The sequence below is a fragment of the Prunus avium genome, chromosome 4 (genome assembly GCF_965620075.1).
Source record: "Prunus avium chromosome 4, drPruAviu1.hap1.1, whole genome shotgun sequence".
Classification (NCBI taxonomy): domain Eukaryota; kingdom Viridiplantae; phylum Streptophyta; class Magnoliopsida; order Rosales; family Rosaceae; genus Prunus; species Prunus avium.
The window spans coordinates 11,483,825-11,511,200 of NC_142287.1; the positions used below are offsets into that span (position 1 = coordinate 11,483,825).

The window sequence follows — 27,376 nt, forward strand, 5'->3', positions numbered from 1 at the left end:
TGCGGTCTCGGCTACCAATTTGGGTATGCGATTGCTGGCGAGAACACGGGAGTGTGCCGCGATGAGCGAGGAAATAACTTCCTTGAAGGCTATGGTGGCGGACTTGCAGAAGCGGCTCTACTGTGCCAATCAGCACGTGGAAGCACTGCAGAGAAAAAATGAGGACCATGTGGAGCTGCTGCAGATTCTGCAAGTAAGAGACAATAGAGGCATGCCATGAAGATGAAGATGAAGATGAAGAAGTTGTTTTTATTTTTAATTTACTTGAATGTTTTTTTTTTTGTTTTTTTTTTGTTTTTACTTTTTTTTTTTCTTTGTTTGTAATGTTTGAAATGAAATAAAAATGTGTTTTTAACACTCAGAAATAAACTAACTAACCACACCACGTAAATAAATAAACTAATGTTTTTTTTTTTTTTTTTTTTTTTTAAATTTATTATTATTTACAACTAACTGACCACACAAAGAAAAAAAAAACAACAAAGAAGTTCCAAATTGCAATTTACAAGGAAAATTAAATAAAAACTCAAATTTCATTTTTTTTTTTAACTTTTTAATTTTTTAATTTTTATTTTTTTTTATTATTTTTTTTATTTTTGTTTTGTTTTGTTTTTTTTATTTTGAAAAAAAACACACAAATATACAAGCAACTCATGGATGACCAGTTAAGGGCCTCAGAAAACACAGCCAGGGGATCCGGGAAGGTTGGAGGGGTCACAATGGTCCCACTTAAAACCCAAACTTCTTAGACACCGAAGGTGTCGCCTAAAGAACTCCTAGACACTGTATTGACGGAGACGCTCACTGGAGTTACCACGAGTCAACTAATATAAAAAATCTTTTTAAATTTTTTTTTAATAAAAGAAATAGAAAATTAAAATTACTGAAGTAATAACAAAACAACTAAAGAGAAAGGATTGGAATACTCCCCCTTGAAGCGATTAGGTCGAGCATGATGCATTTGGAGGTCGCGACTTCTCCCACTACTCCACACTCCCTATCTTTATGATTGAAGTTACCATCTCTCTCCATTTTTATTAAGCTGACATTACTTGCTAAAACAAACACAGAAAACTTGAAACAGAATTAAAGGATTAGGAAATAAAAACTAAAATTGAAAGGAAAATCAACACACGTCCAATTTCATGCTTCAAAGTAACAAGTAGCAAAGTAAACAAACTAGCTTATGAAGTTCGTTCTTTCTCGAATATGATTATCCATATGGTGTGTGGTTTTAATCAAGTATTCAGAAAAAGCATTTAGCTATGGTGTTTAGTCTAAACACAAATTCCGAACCCATTAAGAACAAGAAGAACAATTGAGAACCAAGTAGAATTTAAACATGGTGTTTGTCTTCAATATCTACCCATTCATTCACTAATCAGTCCAAGAGTCATATGGTGTTTATGTAAACTTGAACAAGATATTTAATTAAGAGCAAGTGAATGAAACCATAAACTAGAAATAATCAACATGCTACTTGAACCTTTTTTTTGTGTTGTGTAAGCTGGGACTCAAACCCAGTTCTCTTGCTTGTCAGGCAATTGTCCTTGTCCGTTGGACTACAAACACAACTTATCAATTAACATCATTAACTTTAAAACATGAAACTGTCCAGTTAAGAAAAAGATAAAAATAAATAAAAAGTAGGAAAACCAAATAGAATCAAACAATGTTACCGATCCCCGGCAACGGCGCCAAAAACTTGTTGCGTAGATTTAGCTCCACCAAAATGGATTAAGCTGCATCCTCAACTTGTGATACTCGCAAGTGCACGAACCGTTGGTAGTATAGCATATGTAAGTGCGAGGTCGATTCCACAGGGATTGGTGATTGAATGATCCAATTTAGTTTCCCTACACAAAATAGAAACAAAAACAAAGAACATAAAACAAGGAAGAAAGAAATAAGTAACTCAAGCAAATAAGTTCCCAAGTTCAATTTAGATTAATGGATTGATTCTAGCTAAAGTATGATTAAGCCATGGTGTGTGGTCATAACCTTGTGTTCCTAATTCCCTAATTTGATCATTTGTTGTCTAACCTAAAATTAAGCATTAGGAACCCATTAAGCATAGAAGAACATTTTAAACAACCAAGTATGTATCTAATCCCTGTTGTCGAATGTCCATACATACTCTTCCTATTCATAGTTCAATTCGAATTAAAGCATGGTGTATACTCTTAATTCAAACCAAGATAGCTAACATGCAAGCCTAAATGGTGATCAATCATTCAAACTAGCATATTAACTTATAAGCATAATGAATAAGAACAAAAACCATAATTGAAACTTGGAAACTAATTCAACTTGAAAACTTAAGAAAAGAATTTACATAACAAAGAAAAATAAATTACAACTACGAAAACATTAAGGAAATTAAGAGAACTTTGAGGAAGAGAAGAAAGTGTTGAGAACTTTGAGAGGGAGAAGAAAGTATTGAGAACTTGGAGGATTTTGGAAGAACATGTGTTTGAGAGCTTTGAGGATTTTGGAAAGGTTGAGACATGTGTTTGAGAGATTTGGAGACTTTTGGAAGAGAGGAGAGATGTGTTTGAGAAAGAGAAGGGAGGAGTGTTTGGGAACATTGAGAATTTGATGAAGGAATGGGAGAAGTGTTTGGAGAGTGTTTGAGAATATGTAGGCTTTTTGGAGAAGAAAGGAAAGTGGTGTTTGGGAACTTTGTGGATTTTGGAAACTTGGAAAATTTGAGAACGTAGAGACGGGAGGAGAAAGTGTTTGAGAAGTTTGGAGAATGTTTATGAACTTGGAGAATTTGAGAACTTAGGGAAGGGAGAGAAGGGTGTTTGAGAAGTTTAGAGAATTTGATGAAGGAATGGGAGAAGTGTTTGAGAACATGGGGAATTTGGAAGAGAATGAGAATTGTGTTTGGGAACTTTGTGGATTTTGGAAGAGAGAGTGTTTGGAAAATTGGAGAACTTTGAGAACTTTGGAAGGGAAGAGACATGTGTTTGAGGAATTGGAGAATGCTTGGAAGAGAATAGAGAAGTGTTTGGGAAGTGTTTGAAGATTTAGTAAAAGGATCATATTACAACAATTGAGAACTACAAAGGGAAATTAAGAGAATTTGAGGGAGATAAGGGAAGGGAGCTCTAGAGAAGTGCTTGAGAGCTCCCCCCCTTGGGGTGTTATTACAAGCTTAGAGAACTTCCCTATTTATAGGCCTAGGGGAAGTGAAAATCAGAATTCAATAAGACTAATGCATACAACACTTGAATTATAAAATCTGAAATGGTTGATGCACTTGTATTAGAAAATCTGAAATGGGTGATGCACTTGTATTAGAAAATCTTGAATTGGTTGATGCACTTCACCACTAAATCCCACCAGCAGCCCTAGCTCATCTTCATGTCACCATGACCAAGCTTCCAACCAGAAATGATAGCTCATACCTAGCTCACCATGACCAAGCATCCAACCAGCACATGCTGAGGTCAGCATGACCAGCAACTTCAAGGGCTTACAACTTGGGCTTCTCTTAATCAAATTAGGACTTTAAGCACTCTAAATTGAAGTTCAGAATGTCTTCTTTCCAGCCATATGTTATTTGGGCCAATCCAAGGTCGGAGGAAGAAGTTAAGGCCGAAACAAATTGCTAACTCATTTTCCGCGCTGATAAGATCCATCCTGAGCATGGTTCTGTGTTTGCTAGGTAACGGACTCCAGATTTATCCAATGGGGCTGAATTTTGGATATGTTATAGTACACACCAATTGGAGCAACGTTCATGAAGAATGTGGCCTCATCCGAGCTATGTAGGTTGCTGAAACAAAGCTTGCAATATGACCTACGGAACTGGACTGGCAGGGGGCTGTAGCCATAATGAATTTGTCTTTAAGCTCTTCATCAATTCATCCAAATTAGGCCTTAACATGCTTGAATTGCATGAATTATGTTCTTCAAAGCCATCATTGTTACCTAAAGCTCAATTAACTGAAAGATAAACACAAAAAGGATTAAAAGCACAAGTTTAACTCAAAAACATAACCAAATCATAAGCTAGAAGGGTAAGAAATAATATACAATTATGAACCGATCAATAACGCCCCACGAGTTTGGGGACGCCTGAATCATGTGATGCGAGGATATGCGTTCTTAGGCTGACTATATGTCCCCCCGAGTTCTGCGAGGATATGTGTTCTCGGGCTGACCACATGTCCCCCGAGTTCTGCGAGGTTGTAATGTACGTGGTGTTTGGAATTGACTAAATATTATTGGAATTGATGGAATATTATTGGAATTGGCGGAATAATATTTGGAATTGACGGAATATTATTGGAATTGACATAATATTATTGGAATTGATGGAATATTATTGGAATTGACGGTATATTAGTGGATTTGACTTATTATGAATGGGGGTACACCTAGGTGGAGAGTAATTGATTTTGAGATCTTTATACTTTGTTAACGAGTGAATTTGTACATAATGGATTAATACATAATCACACACATAACACACGTGTTTTGAGTGGTTCACCCATAATGGGGCTACATCCACTATAGTTTATAGCTTTGTATTTGTATTTGAATATGGAGATTACATTATACATGGGAGAGATATGGGGAGAGAGGCTTGAGAGCTCTAGTATAAGAGAAATAGAGAGTTTTGGACAGCTCTTGGAGAAGTGGCAGTTGCCCTCCTCTACTTGGAGGTGGTGAGCTCCCTTTTGTAGTCCAAGTAGTGGTAGAGAATGCATGGCTCTCCTTGATTTGGGGATTCCACATGGTCTCCCCTTGATTTGGAGGACTTGGGCATTAAGAAGGCATGTGAGGGGGCATGGCTAGTTACTCCTTGTTTGGTGGGATGTGAGGTATAACAAGCAATACCTTAATTGCTGGGGACTTTCAAGTAAGACCAGTGTCTGACCGAGCCGAGCACATATTTGTTGGAGGTGGTGAGGTCGAGCCGAGCATATATTTGTTGTGGTGATGAGGCCGAGCCGAGCACATATCATGGCTAGCTACTCCTTGTTTGGTGGGATGTGAGGTATAACAAGCAATCCCTTAATTGGTGGGATTTGCTTAAGGGGGGAGGTGAGGTCAACACATATGGTGTCAACAGAAGCCCCCAGCTGAGCCGAGCACACATATGAAGATAATAAAGCCAAGCCGAACACATATGTGAAGATAATAAGGTTGAGCCAAACACACATATATATAGATAATAAGGCCGAGCCGAACACATATATATAAGGCCGAGCCGAGCACATATCATGGCTAGCTACTCCTTGTTTGGTGGGATGTGAGGTATAACAAGCAATCCCTTCATTGGTGGGATTTGCTTAAAAGGGAAGGTGAGGTCAACACATATGGTGTCAACAAACTTAAATTGATGATTTTATCTTGGTACTTTTGGTGAAAGCTTTAATACATGTTTTTCGATTTATGAGACAAAGATTGAGAGTTTTCTAAGTTTTAAAGATTTTATACAATTCACCACTATTTTCTTAAGTGACGAGTTTGTTTTTACATGTGAAAGATGGAAGCATGTGTTATTTAAACTGTTGATATTGACATTAAGGTTTCACGTGGCCAATGTTATTTTAATAGTTTTCTTGTTTTCCTACTTATCTGTAATGAACTTTGTTTTCTTGTTGAAAGAACTACGTGTGGCTCGATCCCTTGGTAAGGGTATGTAGGCAACCTAAAGTTACTATGTGCAGCCACAAGATCAAGTGCTGAAAATTTGTTCAATTAGGTCATATTGGAACCTGATAAATATTCACGTTGTTCTAAGAGTTGAGATCAGTTTCAGATGGCAGAATAATTTATTTGGTATAAAGACGCCTGAGGCTATTAAAGTTATTTGTCTGATGCATGCTGAATGACTGGGATTTGGTTTTCAGTATTAACTGTATTTTTACAGGTGGAAAGTTATTGGGAAATGTCCATTTTACAGGGGTGACTCTGCCGATTTTTCGGCAAAAGTCAAACCTTAAAAGAATTTTTGAGTTTAAATTAGAAGGGCAATTTGGTCAAGTGTGCCCAGCACCTGCTAGGTGTTGGACACACACAGAGTTCGACATAGATTCCAAAGTGGAATTTGGGTCGGGTCTTGTCATTTTGTGCTTGCCATTAGTTCATGCTATATTATCATATTTCAGGTTATATGGGAAGGTTACAAGTCTAAAAAGGGAACACCACCCATTTTCAGATGTTGCATTCTACTCAAGGATGCACAAGTGTTGTGATGTTGTTGAGCCCTACCATTCGAAGAGGGTTCTTAGACAATTTGGTTGGGTGCAGAGGATTCCTCTAAGAATAAGTGCCCCTAACAGAATTGGTCGTGGTGCCAATTTGTATATTGATAACCATATGTTGGGAGAGGTGAACCGTAGTGTACCAGTGAGTAGTCCATCATATATTGTGCATGGGTACTTTGAGTGGTACCTCCACATAGGATATCCGTTTGTCCATAATCCCAATTTTAGAGGTGCATTTGACACATTTTACAATGCAGAGTTCATATTACCAGGAAAACTATGATTTTGTCATTATTTTCACTTCTTCAATTTTGTCATTTTTACTAAGACATTGATTTCATATTCATTACAGGAGAGTGATGAGCGTATGTTGACCCTTACTAGACCGATTGTGGCTTTAGGGCAAGCCAATGCATTGCATACACAACCTGCCCATGTTTATCAAGCAGTTGAGACCTGCAACGTGTATTAGAGGGTACAAACATACGGTCTACCATGACATATCGGCGTCGTAAGGGATAATTTCATTTGTATTAAGAACTTATGGCAGCAATTATTAGATTAGAACTAGTACTTTGGTTGTGTTAAGAAGTTTTTGTATGTTTGAATTAGAACTCATGGTATTTGGTTGTATTAGAAATGTCAGCATGTATATTAAGTGCTAATTGAACATTTCAGTAACTATCTACCGAATTTTGAATTGTTTGTCGGTGTTATTCAACCAAATCATAATGATTCATTCAATGTTTATGTGGTACATGTTTAATAAACGTACTAAGAATTGAAACCATACACTTTCATTATGTCATAAATTTATAATATCTTCAATATCAAGGGCCACCATATCCATAGTGGGTACATTTTCTTCAGTATCAAGGGACAACATATCCATGGTGGGTACATTTTCTTCAATATCAAAGGCCATTGTATCCTTAGTAGCTACATTCTCCATTCCTGCAAGTTATTTAAATTGAACCATGGTACCTCGAGTACATATGTGTTACATTGCATGTGTCACTTTGTTCATGACACGTCCCAGAAACCAGTAGCATAGGATGACCTGGAGATAAATGAACCTACAAAACAAGAAATCATTAATTAAAGAAGCATAAAAAAAATTATAAAATAATAATTATAAATTCATACCAGGATATAATGATCATCATCAACAAAACCAATGCCAATCTCACGTAGGTTGGTATCGCTTGATTTAACTGAGTAAGGAAGACATGTAAGGCATTGATGCATGCTTAGAAGGATTAAAACCACATTATAACATATAGAAATAATATACCTCATATCAAGCATGCTCATCCAACTAAAGAACGTATTTCGGTGGGCTACCACCAAATAATAGGTGCAAATTTGGTTCTATACAACCAAACTCCTTTCAATTTTATGAAAGAATTCCACCGAATATTAGGTTATTTTTCAATCACATACTACCGAACTCGTTTTGATGTTTCGGTGAAACACCACCAATTTTTTTTTTTATCGCATTCGATACTGGTCTACCGAACATAAACAATGACCAACATGAAAGTAACAATTGAAAAATGTGAACAAAATTAACTCATAATCTGACTAGGGTTGCAGGAGCGTATATTGTTATGTTGAGTCTAGTGATAAGATACATTTAATTTTTAAATGTTATTTGTCTTTAACGGCAATTATATGTAAGAGATAGATTATTTATATGTAAAATTAGTGTTGGGTTAAAAAAAGGGAAATTGGCGGCTTTGCCCCTGGCGCAGCTAATTTATTCAATATTATCCTCATTTTGAAATCTAATCACAAATATCCCCTATAAAAACTCTCTATTGACAACTTATTGCCCATCCTTCACTTAGGTTTTTTTTGTTCTCAGTTGTTGCTCTTCTTCTTCCTCTTCTATCTAGTCTCTTCTTCATCCTCTTCTTCCTTCTGCCAAACCTCACAGGAATCCACCTCCACCATAAAATCTCGCTTAACTCAATCTCCTCTTAGTTATATCTTCAAACTAGGAGCTAATTTGAACCTCAAGGTTGAACCCCAAATTTGGAACTGAACCCTAGCCAAGGTGTGACTTGCCACCTCCGTTGTCGCCCTCCATAACAGAGCCACAATCGTGACTCTCGACCTCCGTCGTCGACTTCCACCACGAAGCCACGACACCTTCATCTTCGATCTTCACTGTGGTGAGTTCTAATATTGGTTTTTTTTTTTTTTTTTTTTTGGGGTTCCTGTTATTGATTGAGATTATTGGGTGATTACTTTTACTACTTTGAATGAGACATTAATGGGTTTTTGTTGTGGTTTGTTTGCTGTTTCTGTGATTGAATGAAATTTACCAACTATTTCTTGTGGTTGTCAAGCTCTTGGACTTGGATACATTGTTTTGTACTTTAGATTTGTCTCTGAAATCATGCATATACTGTTTTGTGATTGAGATTTGGACATGCAGACCTCCTTGAAAGTGGTGTATTCACTCTTTTGTGATTGTGATTTGTCTGTGAAATCGCTTAGGTGATATATCAAATTAGGACTTCTGGCTTTTCTGAGCAACCTGTAAGAATACATATAAAACTCATAGATGCTCTCTGAAATAACAGTAATGTGGGTTTTAACCGTAAGAAACCAACATCATAATTTGAAACCAGTAGCACCACCAACAAATGCAAGATTCTCATCCTTTAATTCTTTTGAAAGTGATTGGAGAGTTTGTAAGTTTTATGAGAATGCCAATATTTTAACATACGTTTGATAGTGCAAAGTTGGCATATGTTGGATCTTTGTTTTCTCTATTTTTTTCATAATTCAATCCTAGATCTGTTTTTGGTGCAGTCTATACAATCCTCAAGGTTGGTATCATGCCAAGGTTGTGTTGGTGCCGTGAAAAGGGTTCTTGGAAAACTTGAAGGTTTGTTGACAACTCTTTGCATTTATCTAGTTCCATTGTCTTGCTCTTCTTCTTCTCTGAGACTGTGCTTCTTTAATTGTTTGAACAATGCCAAATGCACTATTGATGATTTCCTGATTTCCTGATTTGTATTTTTATTCGCCTGCGAGGACACACATTCACTGCACCCATGTTTATAATTACTTTTAGATTGCAATTGAGTAGTATGAAATTGTGTGCATGAATGTGAACTTTAATTTTGCAATGGTACTGTCTTGTGAAAGCTTGCCATATGAAGAATTGGGTCATTTAGAAAAGCCAACAATCTATATGAATTTTGATATTGGTTTCTATTTTGAAATTGGTTTCAATTGTGATTGAATGTTATGTTTTTGTTTCCATTGTGATTGAATGATTTACTTCTAATATGCATTTTTTATCCATTTTATACAGATGGAAGATTGTCTTGTTTCAAGTGGCGATGTTCTTTTGGGGAGGAAATTGCTAACTTTCAGCTTAAATTCGGGTCTAAGAGGACATGTCCTAGAATTTTAATGATATATATAAATTGTGTTAAAATTCCCGACTAAGAGGAGATGTAAATTTTTTATTTTTTGCCACTTTCTTATGTATATCTTAAGATGTAATGAGGTAACATTGCTTCCATAGTAGGGAAATTGGGAAATTATGGGTGTAAGAATGTGATTTCATCAAGGACGTCACATCCTTTTTTGAGAAAACACGTTATATACATTCAGTGTATATTACGTGTATATTGCTTGTATATTGTCTATATATTGCTTGTTTATTGTTTGTGTATAACCATTTATTGCCTTTTATTGTCATTGTATTTTATGTTTATTGCCAATTTATAGCTTGTGTCATTTTTTGAGGAAAAATGAATATAAACTCTTATGGCTTGTATTGTCTTTGTATTGCCCCTGTATATGGCTTATATTGCGTAGGTATTGCCCCCATATATGGCTTGTATCGCCTATGTATTGTGCAAATAGGAGGACTCGCAAACCAATTAATGCAAAAAATAGCAAAAACCAATTAATACAGTGACAATAAGAACGCAATAGGAGGCTATATAGTAGCAATACTAAGGCAATATGAGGCTATATAGTAGTAATACAAAAACTGTAATAGTCCATCTTATGTGGGAAATGCTGGGCAAAACACAATGTATATAATGTTCTCTCTTCAATGTATAATATAAGTAGAAGTATTTTTTCCAGAAGCAAAATATTTAGGTCCAATCGTCATGAAAAAAAAAAATGAACCCTACAAATGAACCCTGTAAAAGAGATGGCAAAACAAAAAAATTCCAGGTCCTCTTTGTTGTGCAACAACAATTTCATCAACAAATATGCAAGGTGCATTTTCCATGGCCTTCTTAAAAAGATAGCAAACTCATGAAGCACTAACACCAACAACAACCAAAGGTTAAGGCAATAAGCCTAGCAATAACTCATAGGTAAGCCTAAATCTAAAACACTGAATGATGATGGCTGTCATACTACAATGCCTCTGTACACTCTTCCCGGTCATCAAAGAACTCTTTTTTCTCACCTTATAACTGATATGGTTTATGGCATCTGCCTGCAACAACCTACAACAATGAAACATAATTTTAGAAAGAGAAACAAGGAAGATTATAAGAATTGGAGAGCAATTCCAGAGTGGACTGTGGAATGAACAAAGCAGTCTTGTAATTGGTGAACCCATTATCCATTATCCAATTCCTCTACAAGCACAATCTAACTTTGAAAAATGTGTTCTACATTGTAGAGGAGCGTAATTAAATTAAGTGGTGGACATCAAGCACAATTTAACTTAGATTATTATCTTACTGGATATCAAGCGTTTGCTTCTACTTAAGCTCACCATTGCTAATTCAATATTATGGATGCAGAGAGCTCAATTAGTAGTTCATTATATCAGTTTATGTAGTTCATTCAAAAATTACATCCCAAAACATAACAAAACAAATTCAGATCATAACAGATTCTTGAAGATGTAGAACACTTTCTAGTGGCCCGAATGTTCCTTTATATTAGATCACACAACTCCTATAAAACCAAGAGACCATTGAACCAAATAATTGTGTTTCTTCAGTTGTTTTTTTGTCAGAATAAAAACCTAAACTCAGTAATAAATTCAATCAGCAAAAGAAAAACTTCAAAATAATTTTAGCCTGGACAAGCTTCAAGCTTCAAGCATAATATTCCTTACGACAAATAGAGAAATATTTGTTGCACAATCCCAAAATTTTGGTTCAACAAGTTTTTGTATAATCCTACTTAAATAACATTCTCTACACAAGCTGAAAATATTAATTTAAAAAAAGAGAGATAAAATTTTAAATTAAACGCACAATTATGTTTCAACAAATTTATGTACAATCTCACTCAAATTTGACTTGGAGGGACTTGAAGTGACATTAAGCACCAAAAATTCCAACCCATATATGAAATTGAAACAAGCAGAAGAAAACCAAAATAACATATGGGTATGAAAGTAAAGCTGAAAAGCTGAGTACCTGAGATGCCATGGATTTCAGGAAAGCTGAGAGAAATTGAGAAATTTGTTGAATCGGAGGGGAAGAACGGCAATCGAAAGAGGTGACAGAGAGTGAGAGATGTGTTGGAAGTTTGAAAGCAAATGGAGTCCCACATTGGAGAAACCAAAAGGTTTCTCATGCTTTATAAGCATGAAACCTTTACATCAATTAAATAAGAAATTGGTGGTATGATGGGCTTGATTAATATTAATATTTTTATTTTTATTTTCAGATTTCTTTTAGCAGAGGTTAGATTCAAACCAAAAGACTTATCTTTTTGTTTGAATTTTGAACACGAATAACTGTTGTTAACTGCTATTTTGAAGGGGTGTGAGTCTGTTATAAAAGCCGAAGTCCCATGCCATAATACATATATCTTTTTATCCATCTCTTACTGCATTAAACTTACAAATTGTATTGGAGAGAAACACACCACCGTTCGCCAGAATCCAAGGATCCGGTGCTGGATCCTTGGATTATAGATAGTTGAATCCTGGGAGATAGACGCCTGTTGAACTTCAAGCACTGAGAGGAGGCGAAATTCTGTCTTTAGGACATTGCGAAATACGCAAGCCTCTATCTACAATAAAAGTCAGTTCCCTGTATTTACTTTGTTTATACGCTTATATTGTTTTTTGTAGTTGGTTGTTGTCTACAATTTTGAATAATATATTATCGTTGTCATCTTATAAGTCATTTATTGATTTTTTCCTAACAATCTAAAGACAGAAATTTCCTTACAATGGGAGAATCTGTAAGTGGCGTGAAGGTGACTGATATAGTCAATATCAAAGGCGTCAAAACTCATGTTAAGGAACCAGAGAAATTCAAAGGGGTGGATTTCAAACGCTGGCAACAGAAAATGCTGTTTTACTTGACAACACTGAACTTGGCTCATGTAGTCAAAGAGGAAGTTCCTGTGGCAACAGAGAATCCGATACCTGCAGATAAATTAAATGCTATTGATGCTTGGAAACACTCTGAGTTTCTCTGCAGGAATTATATTCTCAGTTCATTGGATGATACCTTGTATGATGTTTATTCCTCATACAAGACTGCTAAGGATCTGTGGGAGTCTCTCGAAAAGAAGTACAGAACAGAAGTTGCTGGTACAAAGAAATTTGTCATTGGGAAATTTCTGAATTACAAAATGGTGGACTCCAAGTCAGTAGTTAATCAAGTGGAAGAACTTCAGATCATTATGCATGAATTGCATAATGAAAACATGATCATGAACGAAAACTTTCAAGTGGGTTCTATCATAGAGAAGTTGCCTCCTTCATGGAATGATTTCAAGATCTATCTGAAACACAAGAAATCTGACATGACCATGGATGATTTGGTTTTGAAACTAAGGGTTGAACAGGATCACAGAATCATTGCGAAAGTGGATGGTGTTTCCTCTGAAGCCAAAGCCAACATTGTTGAAGGCAAAGCCTCTGCTGGAAAGCCAAAATACAATTCCCAGAAATTTAAAGGCAAATCCTTTTCCAACAAAATGGCACCAAACAGCAAGAACTTCAAGAAAATAAAGGGGAGTTGCTGGGTGTGTGGAAAGCCTAGACACAAGGCACAAGACTGTCGCCACAAGAAAGATGGAGGTCATGCCAATTCTGCCAATAATCAAGCAAATGTAACAGAAGATATATTGGCTGCTGTAGTGTCTGAAACCAATATGGTTTTAGATACCAAGGATTGGTGGATCGATACTGGTGCAACTAAGCATATATGTGGCGACAAGAGCATGTTCTCTACATACCAAGAGATTTCTGGTGGAGAACAACCCTACATGGGAAATTCCTCAACTGCTGCCATTGCTGGAAAAGGAAAGGTGCTGCTGAAATTTACTTATGGGAAGGAACTGACCCTTCTAGATGTGCTTCATGTCCCTGATATTAGAAAGAACTTGGTGTCTGGTCCATTGCTTAGCAATAAGGGCTTTAAACTTGTGTTCGAATCAAACAAGTTTGTTCTTACTAAAGGGGGAATGTTTGTGGGAAAGGGTTATTTGGCTGAGGGTTTGTTCAAACTCAATGTATTGGCTACTAATGCTATTAATAATATAAATAAGGCTTCTGTTTATATTGTTGAGTCTTGTGATATTTGGCATGCTAGATTAGGACATGTTAATTTTCGTTGTTTAGATAGAATGATTAATTTAGGGTTGCTGCCAAACTTTAAAATTGATCACAATAATAAATGTGAAATATGCACAGAATCAAAGTTTGCAAGGCAAAGTTTCAAATCTGTTTTTGGAAGGTCTAATGAGTTGCTGGGTCTGATACATTCAGACCTTTGTGATTTTAAATCAACACCAACTCGTGGAGGAAAGAATTATTACATTACTTTCATTGATGATTGCAGTAAATTTTGCTATGTCTATTTGATAAATAGCAAAGATGAGGCTTTGAATATGTTCAAGACATATAAAGCTGAAGTTGAAAATCAATTAGAGAGGAAAATCAAAACTCCAAGATCTGATAGAGGAGGAGAGTATGAGTCTACAGCCTTCTCTGAATTTTGTGCTCAACATGGAATAGTTCATCAAACTACAGCTCCATATACACCTCAACAGAACGGTGTTGCTGAAAGGAAAAATCGAACTTTCAAGAACATGATTAACTCCATGTTGAATAGTTCAGGGCTTCCACACAATCTGTGGGGTGAAGCCTTACTTACTGCAAATACAATCTTGAACAAAATTCCACATAAGAAGACCAACGAGTCTCCTTATGAAGTATGGAAAGGTAGAATACCTACATATAAAACCCTCAAAGTGTGGGGTTGCCTTGCAAAGGTTCAAGTACCTTTGCCAAAACGAGTTAAACTTGGACCAAAAACAGTAGATTGTGTGTTTATTGGCTTTGCAAATAATAGTGCAGCTTATAGATTCTTAGTAGTTAAATATGAAATTTCTGATATTCATGTTAATACTATTATAGAATCTGTAGATGCAGAATTTTTTGAGCATATTTATCCCTACAAAGAAAATAGGTCCTTTCCAAATAGAAAGAGGTCACTTGAACAAAATCAAAGTGACATTCCTTCTTCATCAAGGGTTCATGAAAATGAAATGGAACCAAGAAGAGGAAGTAGAACGAAAATCCCAAGAAACTTTGGACCTGATTTTTTAACCTTCTTGTCAGAAGCAGAACCACAAACATACAAGGAAGCAATGGCTTCAAGTGAGGCTTCTCTTTGGAAGGAAGCAATTAAAAGTGAAATGGATTCCATCTTACAAAATAATACATGGCAATTGGTTGATTTACCACCTGGTAATAAACCAATTGGTCATAAATGGATATTCAAAAAGAAATTGAAGGCTGATGGCTCTATTGACAAATATAAGGCACGTCTAGTAGCAAAAGGCTATAGACAAAAGGAAGGGCTGGATTATTTTGATACATATTCACCTGTATCAAGAATCTCATCTATAAGAATGTTAATTTCTATAGCAGCCATATATAAATTGGAGATACATCAAATGGATGTTAAAACGGCCTTCTTGAATGGAGAATTAGACGAAGAAGTCTATATGGAACAGCCAGAAGGATTTGTGGTTAAAGGACAAGAAAAGAAAGTGTGCAAATTAATTAGGTCATTGTATGGACTTAAACAAGCACCAAAAATGTGGCATGAAAAATTTGATCATGTTATGTTGTCAAATGGTTTTAAGATCAATGAGAGTGACAAATGTGTATATGTGAAGAGTTTCAAGAACTCATGTGTCATAGTATGTTTATACGTTGATGACATGCTCATAATGGGTACCAACAAAGACATTATAAATTCTACAAAGAAAATGTTGTGTTCCAGTTTTGATATGAAGGACTTGGGACTTGCAGATGTCATACTTGGAATTAGAGTTCAAAGAACCAAAGAAGGTTATTTTTTGACTCAGTCCCATTATGCAGAAAAAATACTCAGAAAATTTGGTCACTTTGATGATCCACCCGTTGTGACTCCTTTTGATCCATCAGTTCATCTAGCTAAAAATAATGGAGATGCAGTATCTCAGCTAGAACATTCACAAGTGATTGGAAGCTTAATGTATATGATGAATGGTACAAGGCCTGATTTAGCTTACGCAGTTAGCAGGCTCAGTCGATATACTAGCAACCCGTCTGATGATCATTGGAAGGCTTTGATTAGAGTGCTGCAATTCATAAAAGGCACAATAAATTATGGTTTGCATTACACAAGTTATCCACCAGTTTTAGAAGGATATAGTGATGCAAACTGGATTTCTGGTGAAAGTGAAACGAAATCCACAAGTGGCTATGTCTTTGTGTGTGGAGGGGCAGCAGTAGCTTGGAAATCAACCAAGCAAACGTGTATAGCACGGTCAACTATGGAATCAGAATTCATAGCTTTGGACAAGGCTGCAGAAGAAGCAGAATGGCTTCGAAATTTTATGGAAGATATACCGCTATTGCCTAAACCAATAACTGCAGTAGGTATTCATTGTGATAATATGGCAGCTATTGCAAGAGCTAAAAATAAGATATACAATGGTACCTCAAGGCATATAAGGAGAAGACATAGCACAATTAGACAATTGCTCAAAGATGGAATAATCTCTATAGATTATGTGAAGTCAAAGGCGAACATAGCTGATCCTTTGACAAAAGGCCTACCTAGAGAGCAAATTAAATATGCATCGAGGGGAATGGGTTTAATGTCAATTTCACAATGAGCTAACCTGATGGAACCCTAACCTAGCTGATTGGAGATCCCATGGTCTAGGTTCAATAGGCAAACTGGTTGGGAATGGCTCAAGGCTTGAACACACTATTTACTCATTCCTATGATCAAAGTGTGTTGTCTGCAGAAGTTTTAGGGTATGTTTTATACAAAACATTTAATGACGTTAATATTTTGATATTCAAAAGAAGTATGGCAAAATACTTTTAATTAACGTTACCTATATAGGAGTAAATGTGGGGTCGCATTTATGAGAATTATATGACTATATTCTCTAAAGCTCCTATGAAACCAGGACTTGTTCAGGACCAAAATGAACACAACCGCATGAACTTAAGTGTGTACAGATTTAATACATGTGTGCTGTATTGTCTCGGTTTAGTACAACATAATGAACAGTTCAAGGTTGTGAATTCCACTAATTCATTAAGTAGGTCCGATACGTCTACACTAAGGAAAGTTCAAGTCCAAAAGACACTTATCCTAATGTGTATGTCATCTAATCTTCTCTCCAGTTTTTGAGTCTGCATGCATTATCTTAAAACAAATTTGCATTTGCATTTCAAATGTGGGGTATGGTTGGAAGTTTGAAAGCAAATGGAGTCCCACATTGGAGAAACCAAAAGGTTTCTCATGCTTTATAAGCATGAAACCTTTACATCAATTAAATAAGAAATTGGTGGTATGATGTGCTTGGATGGTTGGCTTGCATGATGGGCTTGATTAATAATAATATTTAATTAATCAAGACTTGGGACTTGGGCCTTGGGCCTTAGGCCTCTTGGGGTCTCTTCAGATAGCCCGAAAATAATATTAATATTTTTATTTTTATTTTCGGATTTCTTTTAGCAGAGGTTAGATTCAAACCAAAAGACTTATCTTTTTGTTTGAATTTTGAACACGAATAACTGTTGTTAACTGCTATTTTGAAGGGGTGTGAGTCTGTTATAAAAGCCGAAGTCCCATGCCATAATACATATATCTTTTTATCCATCTCTTACTGCATTAAACTTACAAATTGTATTGGAGAGAAACACACCACCTTTCGCCAGAATCCAAGGATCCGGTGCTGGATCCTTGGATTATAGATAGTTGAATCCTGGGAGATAGACGTCTGTTGAACTTCAAGCACTGAGAGGAGGCGAAATTCTGTCTTTAGGACATTGCGAAATACGCAAGCCTCTATCTACAATAAAAGTCAGTTTCCTGTATTTACTTTGTTTATACGCTTATATTGATTTTTGTAGTTGGTTGTTGTCTACAATTGTGAATAATATATTATCGTTGTCATCTTATAAGTCATTTATTGATTTTTTCCTTACAAGATGGAGGTGGAGAAGGGCGGCCGAAAGAGAGAGGGTGAGGTTGCCATCGCTGATGTGGGTTAGGGTTTCTGAGGAGGTGATGTTGCATTCCTAAAAGGACACAAATTAATGTGCAAACAACCAATTAAAAATACCCGCAAGTGCACGAATCTATTGAAGTATAGATTATGTAAGTACGGGGTCGATCCCACGAAGAACTTGTCGGCTTCCTATAAGTTCTAATTTGAGTACAAAGAGAACACTTAATTAACACACCACAAATGCACAAATGAAAGAGGGAAACTAGAAATGAGTAAAGAAGTGTAAAAGAAATAAAACAACACAAGAAAACTAAAGAAAAACACAAACAGCACTTTTTATCACCCTTTTATCACCTATGAACAGTGCTAAAGCGACCGGTCGTGAGGCAGAAGCGACCGGTCGTTTTTGGGCAGAGTCGAAACTCAAATTTTGACGTGAAAAGCGACCGGTCGTCAGGTAAAAGCGACCGGTCGTTTTTTGGCAGATTCGTTTTCTCTGTTTTTCAGTTTCGACCTCTATCCAGTGTTTTGCCTATAACTTTCCAACCGTACGTCCAAAATTCACGTTCTTTATACGGTTGGATTCAGCACAGAAAATGAAAGAACACAACGCGGACCAAAAGTCCAAAACAGTTACGAAAATAAACAGAATTCAGTAAACAAGACACACAATGTAACAAACACACAACTCACACACACATTGGGGGGGGGGGGGGGGGGGGGGTTTGGTTTGGTTCAAGTGACCTAATTCTATTGCATGAAAGTAAATGGACTTTGAATTTAAATGAGAATGGCAGAGATGAATTATCAAAATGTGAAAGTACCAAGTAACAAACACTAGGGTTTCGGAATCCACCCTAAACAATTCTACCTATGTTCATGGATACTCAAGTGATGAACTCTAAACTTGTTGATGAAGATGTTCGCAATCAAGACCATGGGTCGTGGCTCAAGACGCATTGATTCTCTCTAATATACGTAAAGTGCATGGTTCGTGCTACAATACTTGTGCCCTCCCCATAACCGAACCTAGGTATGGTTCGTACTTCGATTCAATTACAAGGAGAACCCATTAAGTTCAAAGAGAATATGAACATCACAAGAATCCTAATAGCATGGTGTTTACATTAGGTATTCAAGAAACCAAATCACATGGATGATTCTTACTTCATCCATTTATTGCTTAGGATAACATGAAGATACACATAATCCCAACAATCTCAAGAAGCATGCTTTCAAAGATGGCCAACCAAGGAAAAACACACATCAAGGATAGATTAATTTGGTGAATTGGAATTCATCAACAATATCTAGAAATTCATACACTCAAGCATCAAAACAATAAGGTAATCATGTTTAGGGCTTCAACCTAAGCCCTAGCTATGGAGTTTAGTTCCTCATAATCATTTCAAACACAAATTCGAAATATAACTAGAAAGAGTTTACAGATTTGGAAATGATGAAAGCTTGAAGTCTTCAATGGTGGAAGTCTTCTCTCTTCTTCCTTGCTGCACCTCGTTCTCCTTCCTTAGCTTTTTGCTCCCAATCTGCTCCTCAATTCTGGAATGATGTGGTCCTCTCTCCCGTTGCAAAGCTCCCCCAAATCTGATTGCAATCCATTTTGACTTCTGCCCCTTCTTTCCAGCTCACTTTTAATATAAAACTTATTCTTTCTCTAAAGCTTTTGCCCATTGTCCCCTTGCAAATGATGAAGCCTTGTTTTAAGGTATAATCCAAGGCTCCAATTGACTCAGGAAATGCCACTCAAATGCAATCCATTGTTACCAAAAGGTGTGGTAACAAGTAGAAATAAAATGCTATTAAGTGGGGGTGAAAACTGGGCCAAAACAAACATCCAGAGCCAGCATCAATTGTCCGATCAGTTGGATAGGCTAAACTTGCCCAATGGAGCTCAAATTTGGATATGTTGTAGTTAACATCCATTGGAACAAGTCTTATGAAGATCATCACCTCATCCAAGGACCGGAACATGCTGATCCAAGGCCACGAAGTTGACCTACGAAAATGAACAAAAACAGAATTTATATCAAATAATGCACTTTTAGCTCATTTTCATACAAACCAAGGTAAAACCTATTAAAACACAAAAAAGAAGTAAAAAGCTATAAAATGTCAAGAACTAACTCAAAATAGTGGGAGAATAACATGAAAAATCATGTGTAAAAATGAACCGAACAGGTGACAGTTGCCGTCATCGTGGGCAAGAACGAGAGAGAGAAAACAAGAAAAGATAGGAGATGGAAGATATAACTAAGAGGATATGGAGTTATGTGAGATTCGTGGAGGTGGATTTTCTGTGAGGTTTGAAGAAGAGGAAGAGGAAGAGACTAGAGAGAAGAGGAAGAGGAAGAGCAACGAATGAGAAGAAAACAAAAACTAAGTGAAGGATGGGCAATAGACTGTCAATAGGGAGTTTTTATAAGGGGTATTTGTGATTTGATTTCAAAATTGGAATATTATTGAATAAATTAGTTGCGCCGGGGGCAAAGCCGCCAATTTCTCTTAAAAAAATAGGATTGTTGGGTGCCAATAAAATCACCCATAGATATAAGCTTGCAAAAGCCTCGGCACCAAACTCAACAACATTATGGGCGCATGTAAAGCACCTATTCCCCATCTTCTCATGACCTGTTCTTCTTCATTAACTCAACCTCCAAACCTAAAATCCCTAAACCCCTTTTCCAAAACCCCATTACTGAGCAGGCGATTGGTCCTCTTCACGCTCCCTCTAGCTACTTTTCTGCTTCCAAGTAAAGGTAGTTGTGGTGACATCACCAGCAATAGTATTGATGTAAATTCAACCCCTTCCGGTTCTTCTTCTGCTCTGTCAAACTTCGACCCGATAAGCGCTGCTGAGAGAGACGCAAGTGATGCGATTTCTAGTAGAATATCTGATGCCTTGGAGTTGTTGGAGAAAGGAAGGGAATTGCAGGCTCTGGGTGATTTTAACCAAGCTCTTCTCTGTTTTACTCAGGTACTCACTTTAGATTTTGCCTCACTTCTGGGTTCGGAATTCTTTGTATGATTAATATTTGGGTTCTTTCGAAACATGGGCATTGGCTAATATTTAGTTTCTTTGGAAACACGGGCATTGGCTAATAATTGGGTAGCTATTTTTAAGCTCTCTTTTGGAAGTTAAAAATGGCAATTATTATTTAGCTTAAAGCAGCCGCCATTGGTACCATTTACCTGATTCTGTAGTTAGAATTTTATTAATCATATAGAAATCAAATGACTGTCAATGATAAAGGAACAGTGTTCATCGAATGAAGCCAATGGTTTCAATGTCAGATTGTCATGTGACCCACTTAACGTTAGGCTAGGAAGATGCAGGTCAAGTGTCAAGCCGTATGTGCCTTCTCAAATATTTGTACCTAAGATGTGTTATTCCTGTGATTTCTGTGCAGTTTTTTTGGTTCAATAATAGGACAATGATTAATTAGTTCATATTCTAGAATCAAATAAAGCTTAATCCAATTAGTTCATATATGTCCGTGGAGGTGTGTGGATGGCCATATTTCCCTTTGGTCTGAGCTGGATAGGATACAGTACGACCTGCCATTGCGTTTTTATCAAAGTAGTTTTCTGATTTTGAACTGATATTTCCTTTGGCTCCATGTCATGTGCTTGGCATAGCCGGACCTACTTAGAAGAAACAAAGAAATAAATAAATAGAAGATCCAACTTAGACAAGCACAAGGCATGGCTTAAATGTAGTTCACCCATTTTAATTTCCTATTTTGTATTCTGGTCTTCTATTTTGTAATCTTTATGGATTGTCTTGACTTTTTGAAATGTACATATGTCATGTTTAAGTATTTTGATAATGCCACCTTCTACTCTCTGCCTGTCCAATTATTTCAATCCCCCTTTTTCTTCCCCTCCCAAATTGAACTAAACGGAAACCAACTCCTGTTATACAATTCATTCATCATGATGGTTGTATAGTCACGTGGTGTGACATAAGCGTGCAATAGGAAGACAATTGGTTTTTTTTTATCTCTATAAAAGTCCAAATTATGCTGTGTGTTTTCTTTTTCGCCGCATTGTTTAAGTTCTCTATGAGACCTTTCAGTAAGGAACCATCTTGTACCTAGTGGTTAGTGGGCAGAACCAGCAACGGTTAAGAGACATATATAAGTCGAGTTTAATCAAGAAACATTGATTAATGAAAGCCCACAAGCATACTTGCTGCAAATTGTTGATCAAGCCAGGTGTAGGATGATGTAGTTCTTTGGGTCAACCATAATACCGGTAGACCTGAATTATTTCTTATATCATGCGTCATATGTGTAGTTTCTGCTTGACTTGCCCCAAAAAACTTAGCCTTTATATCATCGAAGTTGCCTGTATATCTTTTCAGGTGATTGAGAAGTACAATGACTTTGCATTTTCAGACTATGCAAGAGTAGGCAGATCATTGATTTTGTACGAGGTGGGCAACAGAGAAGAAGCAATTGCAGAAATGGAGGATGTTTCTATATCTTTGAAGGGATATCCAGGTACTTCACTATATATTGCATTACTGAGCTAAGCAAAGGAAATTCTCATCAATTTTTAGTGAATCAGTTTTGTTTGGGTTTACTGCAGAAGTGCATGCAGCTCTAGCAGCAGCCTTGTATGTGGACAAACATGCCCCACTCCTCGCAGAAAACCAGTTCACAATTGCAACTCTTCTTGATCCTCACTATACGGACCTCTCATATGTAAAAGAAACAAAACATTGGCCTCCAAGTTTGGTTAGTTCATTGTATCACTTCATCACACTTTCCTAGAGACTGGTATAGTAGAATTATGTTTGATGTAATTCTATTATGAACCAAACAGTCATGGTCGTATTTGAAATCTTGTGGTAACTTGCAAATTGTCAATATTTACACTAAGATATGTTGTCATTGTAATTACAGGTTTCTTATATAATGCTTCTCCTTTTTGTTTGGCTACCATTCTGTTCTAATATCATGGCTATCTCAGTGATTAAAGACAACTTTTTCCTTTTTATTAGTATTCTCATTTCTTTTCCATTTTTTCATAATCTTAACGCTTCATTATGTACTAGTAATTATTGTTATACACCTTTGTTAGTGTAGAGAGTGCAAAGATTTGTAACGCAATTGTGAAAGATGTGCCGTCATCAGGCAAACAAGAAAACGTGAAAAAGTTGAAAGTTCCTGTAGGTAATCTCATTCATAGATTTACTATTGAAGATACCTGACATTTCATTTCCCTTGGAGTCTGAGTCTTTACAGCTGCCTGTGGTTTTATATTGTTGCTCTTTTGTCTATGTTTGATATATGATTGATTATATGCACAAGCATAAAAGATGCCATAGCAAAAATTGAAAGAAAAAAAGAAAAAAAAAACAAGGTAAAGCCTGCCTAATGATATGAAAAATCATCATTCTGATGGTGTACAGTTCATGTATAAACTCATCATATGAATTTGTTTGAGACTGTATTTTAACATTTCTTTTAGGCCAAATTGCACTTTTGGTCAGTGTAGTTTTAGCAGTTTTCCCACTCTAGTATGTAGTTTTGGCAAATTTTAGTCTTGTAGTTTACTTACTTTTGCAATTTTGATCACAATCACTGATGTCGTTAAAATTACATGGAAATTGGATAAGGCAGTACTTGCATGTCTTGTGCATGGCATTTTCGACATTTATAGTGCGGCACATTGTGTGAACGTGCACAAAATGACATTTCAAATTCACCAAGAACCCTAAAACCCCAATTTACAGACCTAAATTCCATCATTTCTCCAATTGAGAACATGGAGACACTATTTTTATAAAGTCGGGCACTTGAAATGTCGAGAAATTCTACGCTCAAGACGTGCACGTGCTGCCTCGTCATATGTTGTCTTCAATTTTGATGGAGTTAGTGATTGAGACCAAAGTTACGAAAGTAAGCGAACTAGAAGATGATAATTCCCAAAATTTAAACTTTAGCCCCGTAACCAAAAGTGTGATTTGGCCATCATTCCATCTTCTTTAAGTGTCAAAGTCAGAAATGCACAAACTGGAGGCGCTCCACTTTTGAAGCATGGAATGCTGTTTGGTAATGTAGCATTGCTTTTGTGTATGGAGGAGCAAATGCTTCCACCTTTCACCTTTGCTTTTGAGCCAAAAGGTCGCATAACGTTGGTGCCCATCCTCGTTGAGAATGTGGACTTTTATCACCTTTGAGTGTTTGACCATGGCTTTTCAAATCATGTTTTACCTATATAATCTTTTTTTATTTATTTATTTATTAATTTTTAGGATTATTTATTTTCTTCATGTCCACATTCATTATAAGGAAAACATCGCATGGGTGACCTGAAAGGAATATCCACAAAACTCAATGACGGGATCAACTCTCATATCTGGAACCACTGGAACAATTTTTCTAATAGGTTTTAGTTTATAGAACACTAACAAATTTGTGACAGAAAAAAAATGCAGGCGTTTGATGCGTTTCTACTCTATTTTTAAGGGCGATCCATCGGCTATTCTGCCTATTTATCAGCAAACCTTATGTTTCTTTTTTCTTTTTTTTGTTCTTTTCTAAGTCAGATATATTTATATATATGATAGTATAATTCATGGTAGCATGGTGCAATTCACAGATTAGAACATCAAAAAAATTGAGTGGATGTGATTCTGTTTTCTTAGATCTTGTGTTTTGGGTTAGTGCATTATTTGGTCACATGAGCAAAGTTTGTAAAAGTATCTTGTTTAGCAATTATTTGTTGGCCTGGATTCCCAATAGTTTGATGTCTGTCTCCACACGGAGACCAAATAAACACAGAAGCCCTTAGAAACCAAATAGGACTTGTATAGGCATTAATTAATTACGCAAAAGCTTTACAAACTAAGCCTACACAGAAGCTTTTGATGACTGAGACGACTAGGTGGTTCTTCTGAGGAGCTTGAGCAGCATTCTTGCCTTTGTTTTGGTCCGGCCACTGCACTGGCTCTGCAGCAGCAATAGCAACTGAGTCAACACTCCACCACTGATGGCTTCTTCTCGTGCCAATAAAGAGTCATTGCATAGAATTATTAGACACCCAACGGCACTCTCACTGCCTTGGTGATCATCCGAAACCCTGAAAACCTTCTTTACAAGAGCATGAACGCCGTTCAAATTGTTATTATTGTTATTGTTATTGTTATAATTAATCACTGCCTCTTTTGCACTCTCTAATCGTAGAAGCTTCTCAAGTGTGGCCATTGCCAATGGTGCCAAGCTTCTTTCGCGTCTTTCTGTGCTTGAATTAATATATGTTATGAGTCCGTTTACCACGCCTTGTCTTACCAGAATCTCTCTGTTTTCTTCCAAGGAAGATAATGCTGATATGGCTTTGATTCCAGCATCTGCAGCCTCTGAATTTGAATTCTGTTGAAGCAACTGAACCGATATCCGATGCAAGAGCTGATGGTTCTTTCCAAACATATAACAGAGTTCTTTTGTCTCCGGGGATGTTGATGTTACCTCTATGAGACGGCACAAACTCATCCTGATCAAGGCAGTGCCGTGAGCGAATAAAGCTTGGAAGGATGCTAATTTGCTCTCTTCTCTGAGCATATTCAGAGACTCCAATTTGCCGTGAGGTAGCAGAATTAGAGTGCAAGAAAGTGCATCCTCCACAAACTTTATATAGTAGCACTCTTGAGGGAGTTCCAGTTTCAGTCTCTGTTTCTGTTTGGCTTCTTCTCCTCCAAACACAAGTTCTAGAAGTAGAGGCAAGAATCCCAACTGGAGGAACAAATTACTTGTGGATGGTGGTTCAGATTGGGACAAAGCTCGAAGCTTTTCGAGTGCTTGAACCTTGCTTTTTAAGGTAACCTCATGGGATTCAAGGGTGTGTTTGAGTGAAGCTAGAGAACCAATTGTTTCCAAGTAATCAGGATCAAATTGGTTGCCCATTTGCAGCCACTGATTGATGAAATGGCGAAGAGTGTGATTAGGCACAAGGGCTGGATCATCAAGTTTCTGCATTGTGACTGGACATGTGAGATTGCCTGCAGCCAGCCATCTTTCTATGCTTGGCCTGTCATAAGTTTGACCTGTGCATAGAGTGACTGGATCTTGGAACAAGTCCAGGCTAATTGGGCATCTGAACAAGTGGGGAATGGTCATCTCATCAACTTCTCTAATATCAAAGCAAAACCCAAGTGACAAAATTACAAAATGCAGAATTTATGAGGTTAAAAGTGCAGAAATGAGGAGAGAGAGAGAGAGAGAGAGAGAGAGAATGTGCAGAAGCTTACAAGGAGAGCCTCAGAGGAGAGAGTACTTTGTGAGCTTGGAGTTCACAAAGTAACACATGAGAATAAGAATGAGAAAGAAAGAGGAGGAGAGAAGTAGGAAATTTGAGTGCAATCAGTCAGTGGGAGGCATGAGAAGAGAACAGCAGCAAGCAAACAGAAGAGAGGCCACTCTGTATCTTATCCTAGCCAGCCCAGTGATGAAGAAAGAAAAAGAGTGAGATTTCAACTAAGACTATAGTAGAATAATTGGGGGCAAATGGTCCCCCCACGTCTCTCCTCATTTATTCATTCAGTCAAACTGACCCACCGTTTGAATATTTAATGTCGTTGAAGTTTGAATTTTACAAATACGACCTTGAGAGAAACTAATTATGCGTGCGCGTGACTGTGTGAGAAAGTTAGAGAGAGATATAAAATGGCAATTATAAAGGAATCACATCAACAAAACTATTGTTCATGAACAGAACAAGCTCTGCTTTATCACTTGGTTTTCTAACCTTTTTGTAATTTAGTCAAAGGTAAAAAGACGATAAGAATTATGTATGAGTTTTTTTTTTTATTTTGGAGAAAGAATTATGTATGAGTTAGAAAGGAAAAGGTGATACCCTGCGTTTCACGCCGGTTTTCGTTGTCTATTGCTCTGCCAATTCTGATTGCCTTTTTGCACAGTTTTGATATGATACTTCTGTTGCCGCTTGATCCTCAACTCTGCCTTGAACCAGAATTGATACAAGGTGGTGGCAGTTCTGATCGATTTGTCAATTTGCTTTCATTTGTTTTCACTGCTTTATTTACTTTTATTGCCCTTTAACTTTTGTATTAGACATAGAAAAGAACTTCATTGATTCAGTTTACCATTTCCATTCACAATCTTTTGATTAAAGTCAGTTTACTTGGTGTGCAAGTTTTCTTTTATTTATTTACATGTACTTTCAAGTCTATTAGAATTTCTCAATTGCTAATAATGGCACACTTGCAACTCACACATTCCCAAAGTCTTTTTCATTTTTTTTTTTTTCATGTTTCTCATTTTTTTTCTTTTTCTTTTTATATAATTTCTCTTTCTCAATCACGATTTTAAATTACTAGTTTAAATTATCAAAATTCAGGTTTTTTTATTTTTATTTTTTAAGACCTTGTGAATTTGAGATGTGGGCATTTGTTAATTTTTTTTTATTCTTTCTTTTTATTTATTTATACTTATTGCCCAATACTCAATTATGCAAGTGGTTCTTGTATGGGCATGCGCGTTATTCTTTCTTTTTATTTATTTTTAATTTTTACCCAATTATGCAATTGGTTCTGAAAAAAAAAACATAATAAACTATTTTTGTCACCTTTTTAGGTTGCTAGTTACTAGTTGCTACCACTTATTCACCCA

The 27,376-nt window shown here is 36.6% G+C and overlaps 2 protein-coding genes across 3 annotated transcripts; one reads left to right on the forward strand and one right to left on the reverse strand.

The window, feature by feature from the left end:
• The first annotated feature begins 20,291 nt into the window (after nt 1-20,291).
• On the forward strand, nt 20,292-22,684 carry LOC110751171 (uncharacterized). The gene is made up of 3 exons (XM_021951604.2): nt 20,292-20,715; nt 22,105-22,243; nt 22,332-22,684. The coding sequence occupies exons 1-3, from the start codon at nt 20,329-20,331 to the stop codon at nt 22,514-22,516; spliced, it is 711 nt and encodes a 236-aa protein (XP_021807296.1). The 5' UTR covers nt 20,292-20,328; the 3' UTR covers nt 22,517-22,684.
• A 1,771-nt stretch (nt 22,685-24,455) lies between these two features.
• LOC110751172 (U-box domain-containing protein 26-like) lies at nt 24,456-26,264 on the reverse strand. Of its 2 annotated transcripts, none has more exons than XM_021951606.2 (2): nt 25,996-26,264; nt 24,456-25,877 (listed from the first exon to the last, which is right to left on the reverse strand). In XM_021951606.2, the coding sequence occupies exon 2, from the start codon at nt 25,862-25,864 to the stop codon at nt 24,632-24,634; it is 1,233 nt and encodes a 410-aa protein (XP_021807298.2). In that variant the 5' UTR covers nt 25,865-25,877; nt 25,996-26,264; the 3' UTR covers nt 24,456-24,631. The 2 variants fall into 2 exon arrangements, with proteins under 2 accessions (XP_021807298.2, XP_021807299.2); XM_021951607.2 differs by having other exon boundaries at nt 24,456-25,841; nt 25,996-26,263.
• Between the last annotated feature and the right edge of the window lie 1,112 nt (nt 26,265-27,376).

Coding starts and splice junctions, on each gene's coding strand:
- LOC110751171 (XM_021951604.2), top strand. CDS start 20,329: ATGGGCGCATGTAAAGCACCTATTCCCCATCTTCTCATGACCTGTTCT. Junction 20,716..22,104: donor CTCTTCTCTGTTTTACTCAG/GTACTCACTTTA, acceptor ATATCTTTTCAG/GTGATTGAGAAGTACAATGA. Junction 22,244..22,331: donor ATCTTTGAAGGGATATCCAG/GTACTTCACTAT, acceptor GGTTTACTGCAG/AAGTGCATGCAGCTCTAGCA.
- LOC110751172 (XM_021951606.2), bottom strand. CDS start 25,864: ATGACCATTCCCCACTTGTTCAGATGCCCAATTAGCCTGGACTTGTTC.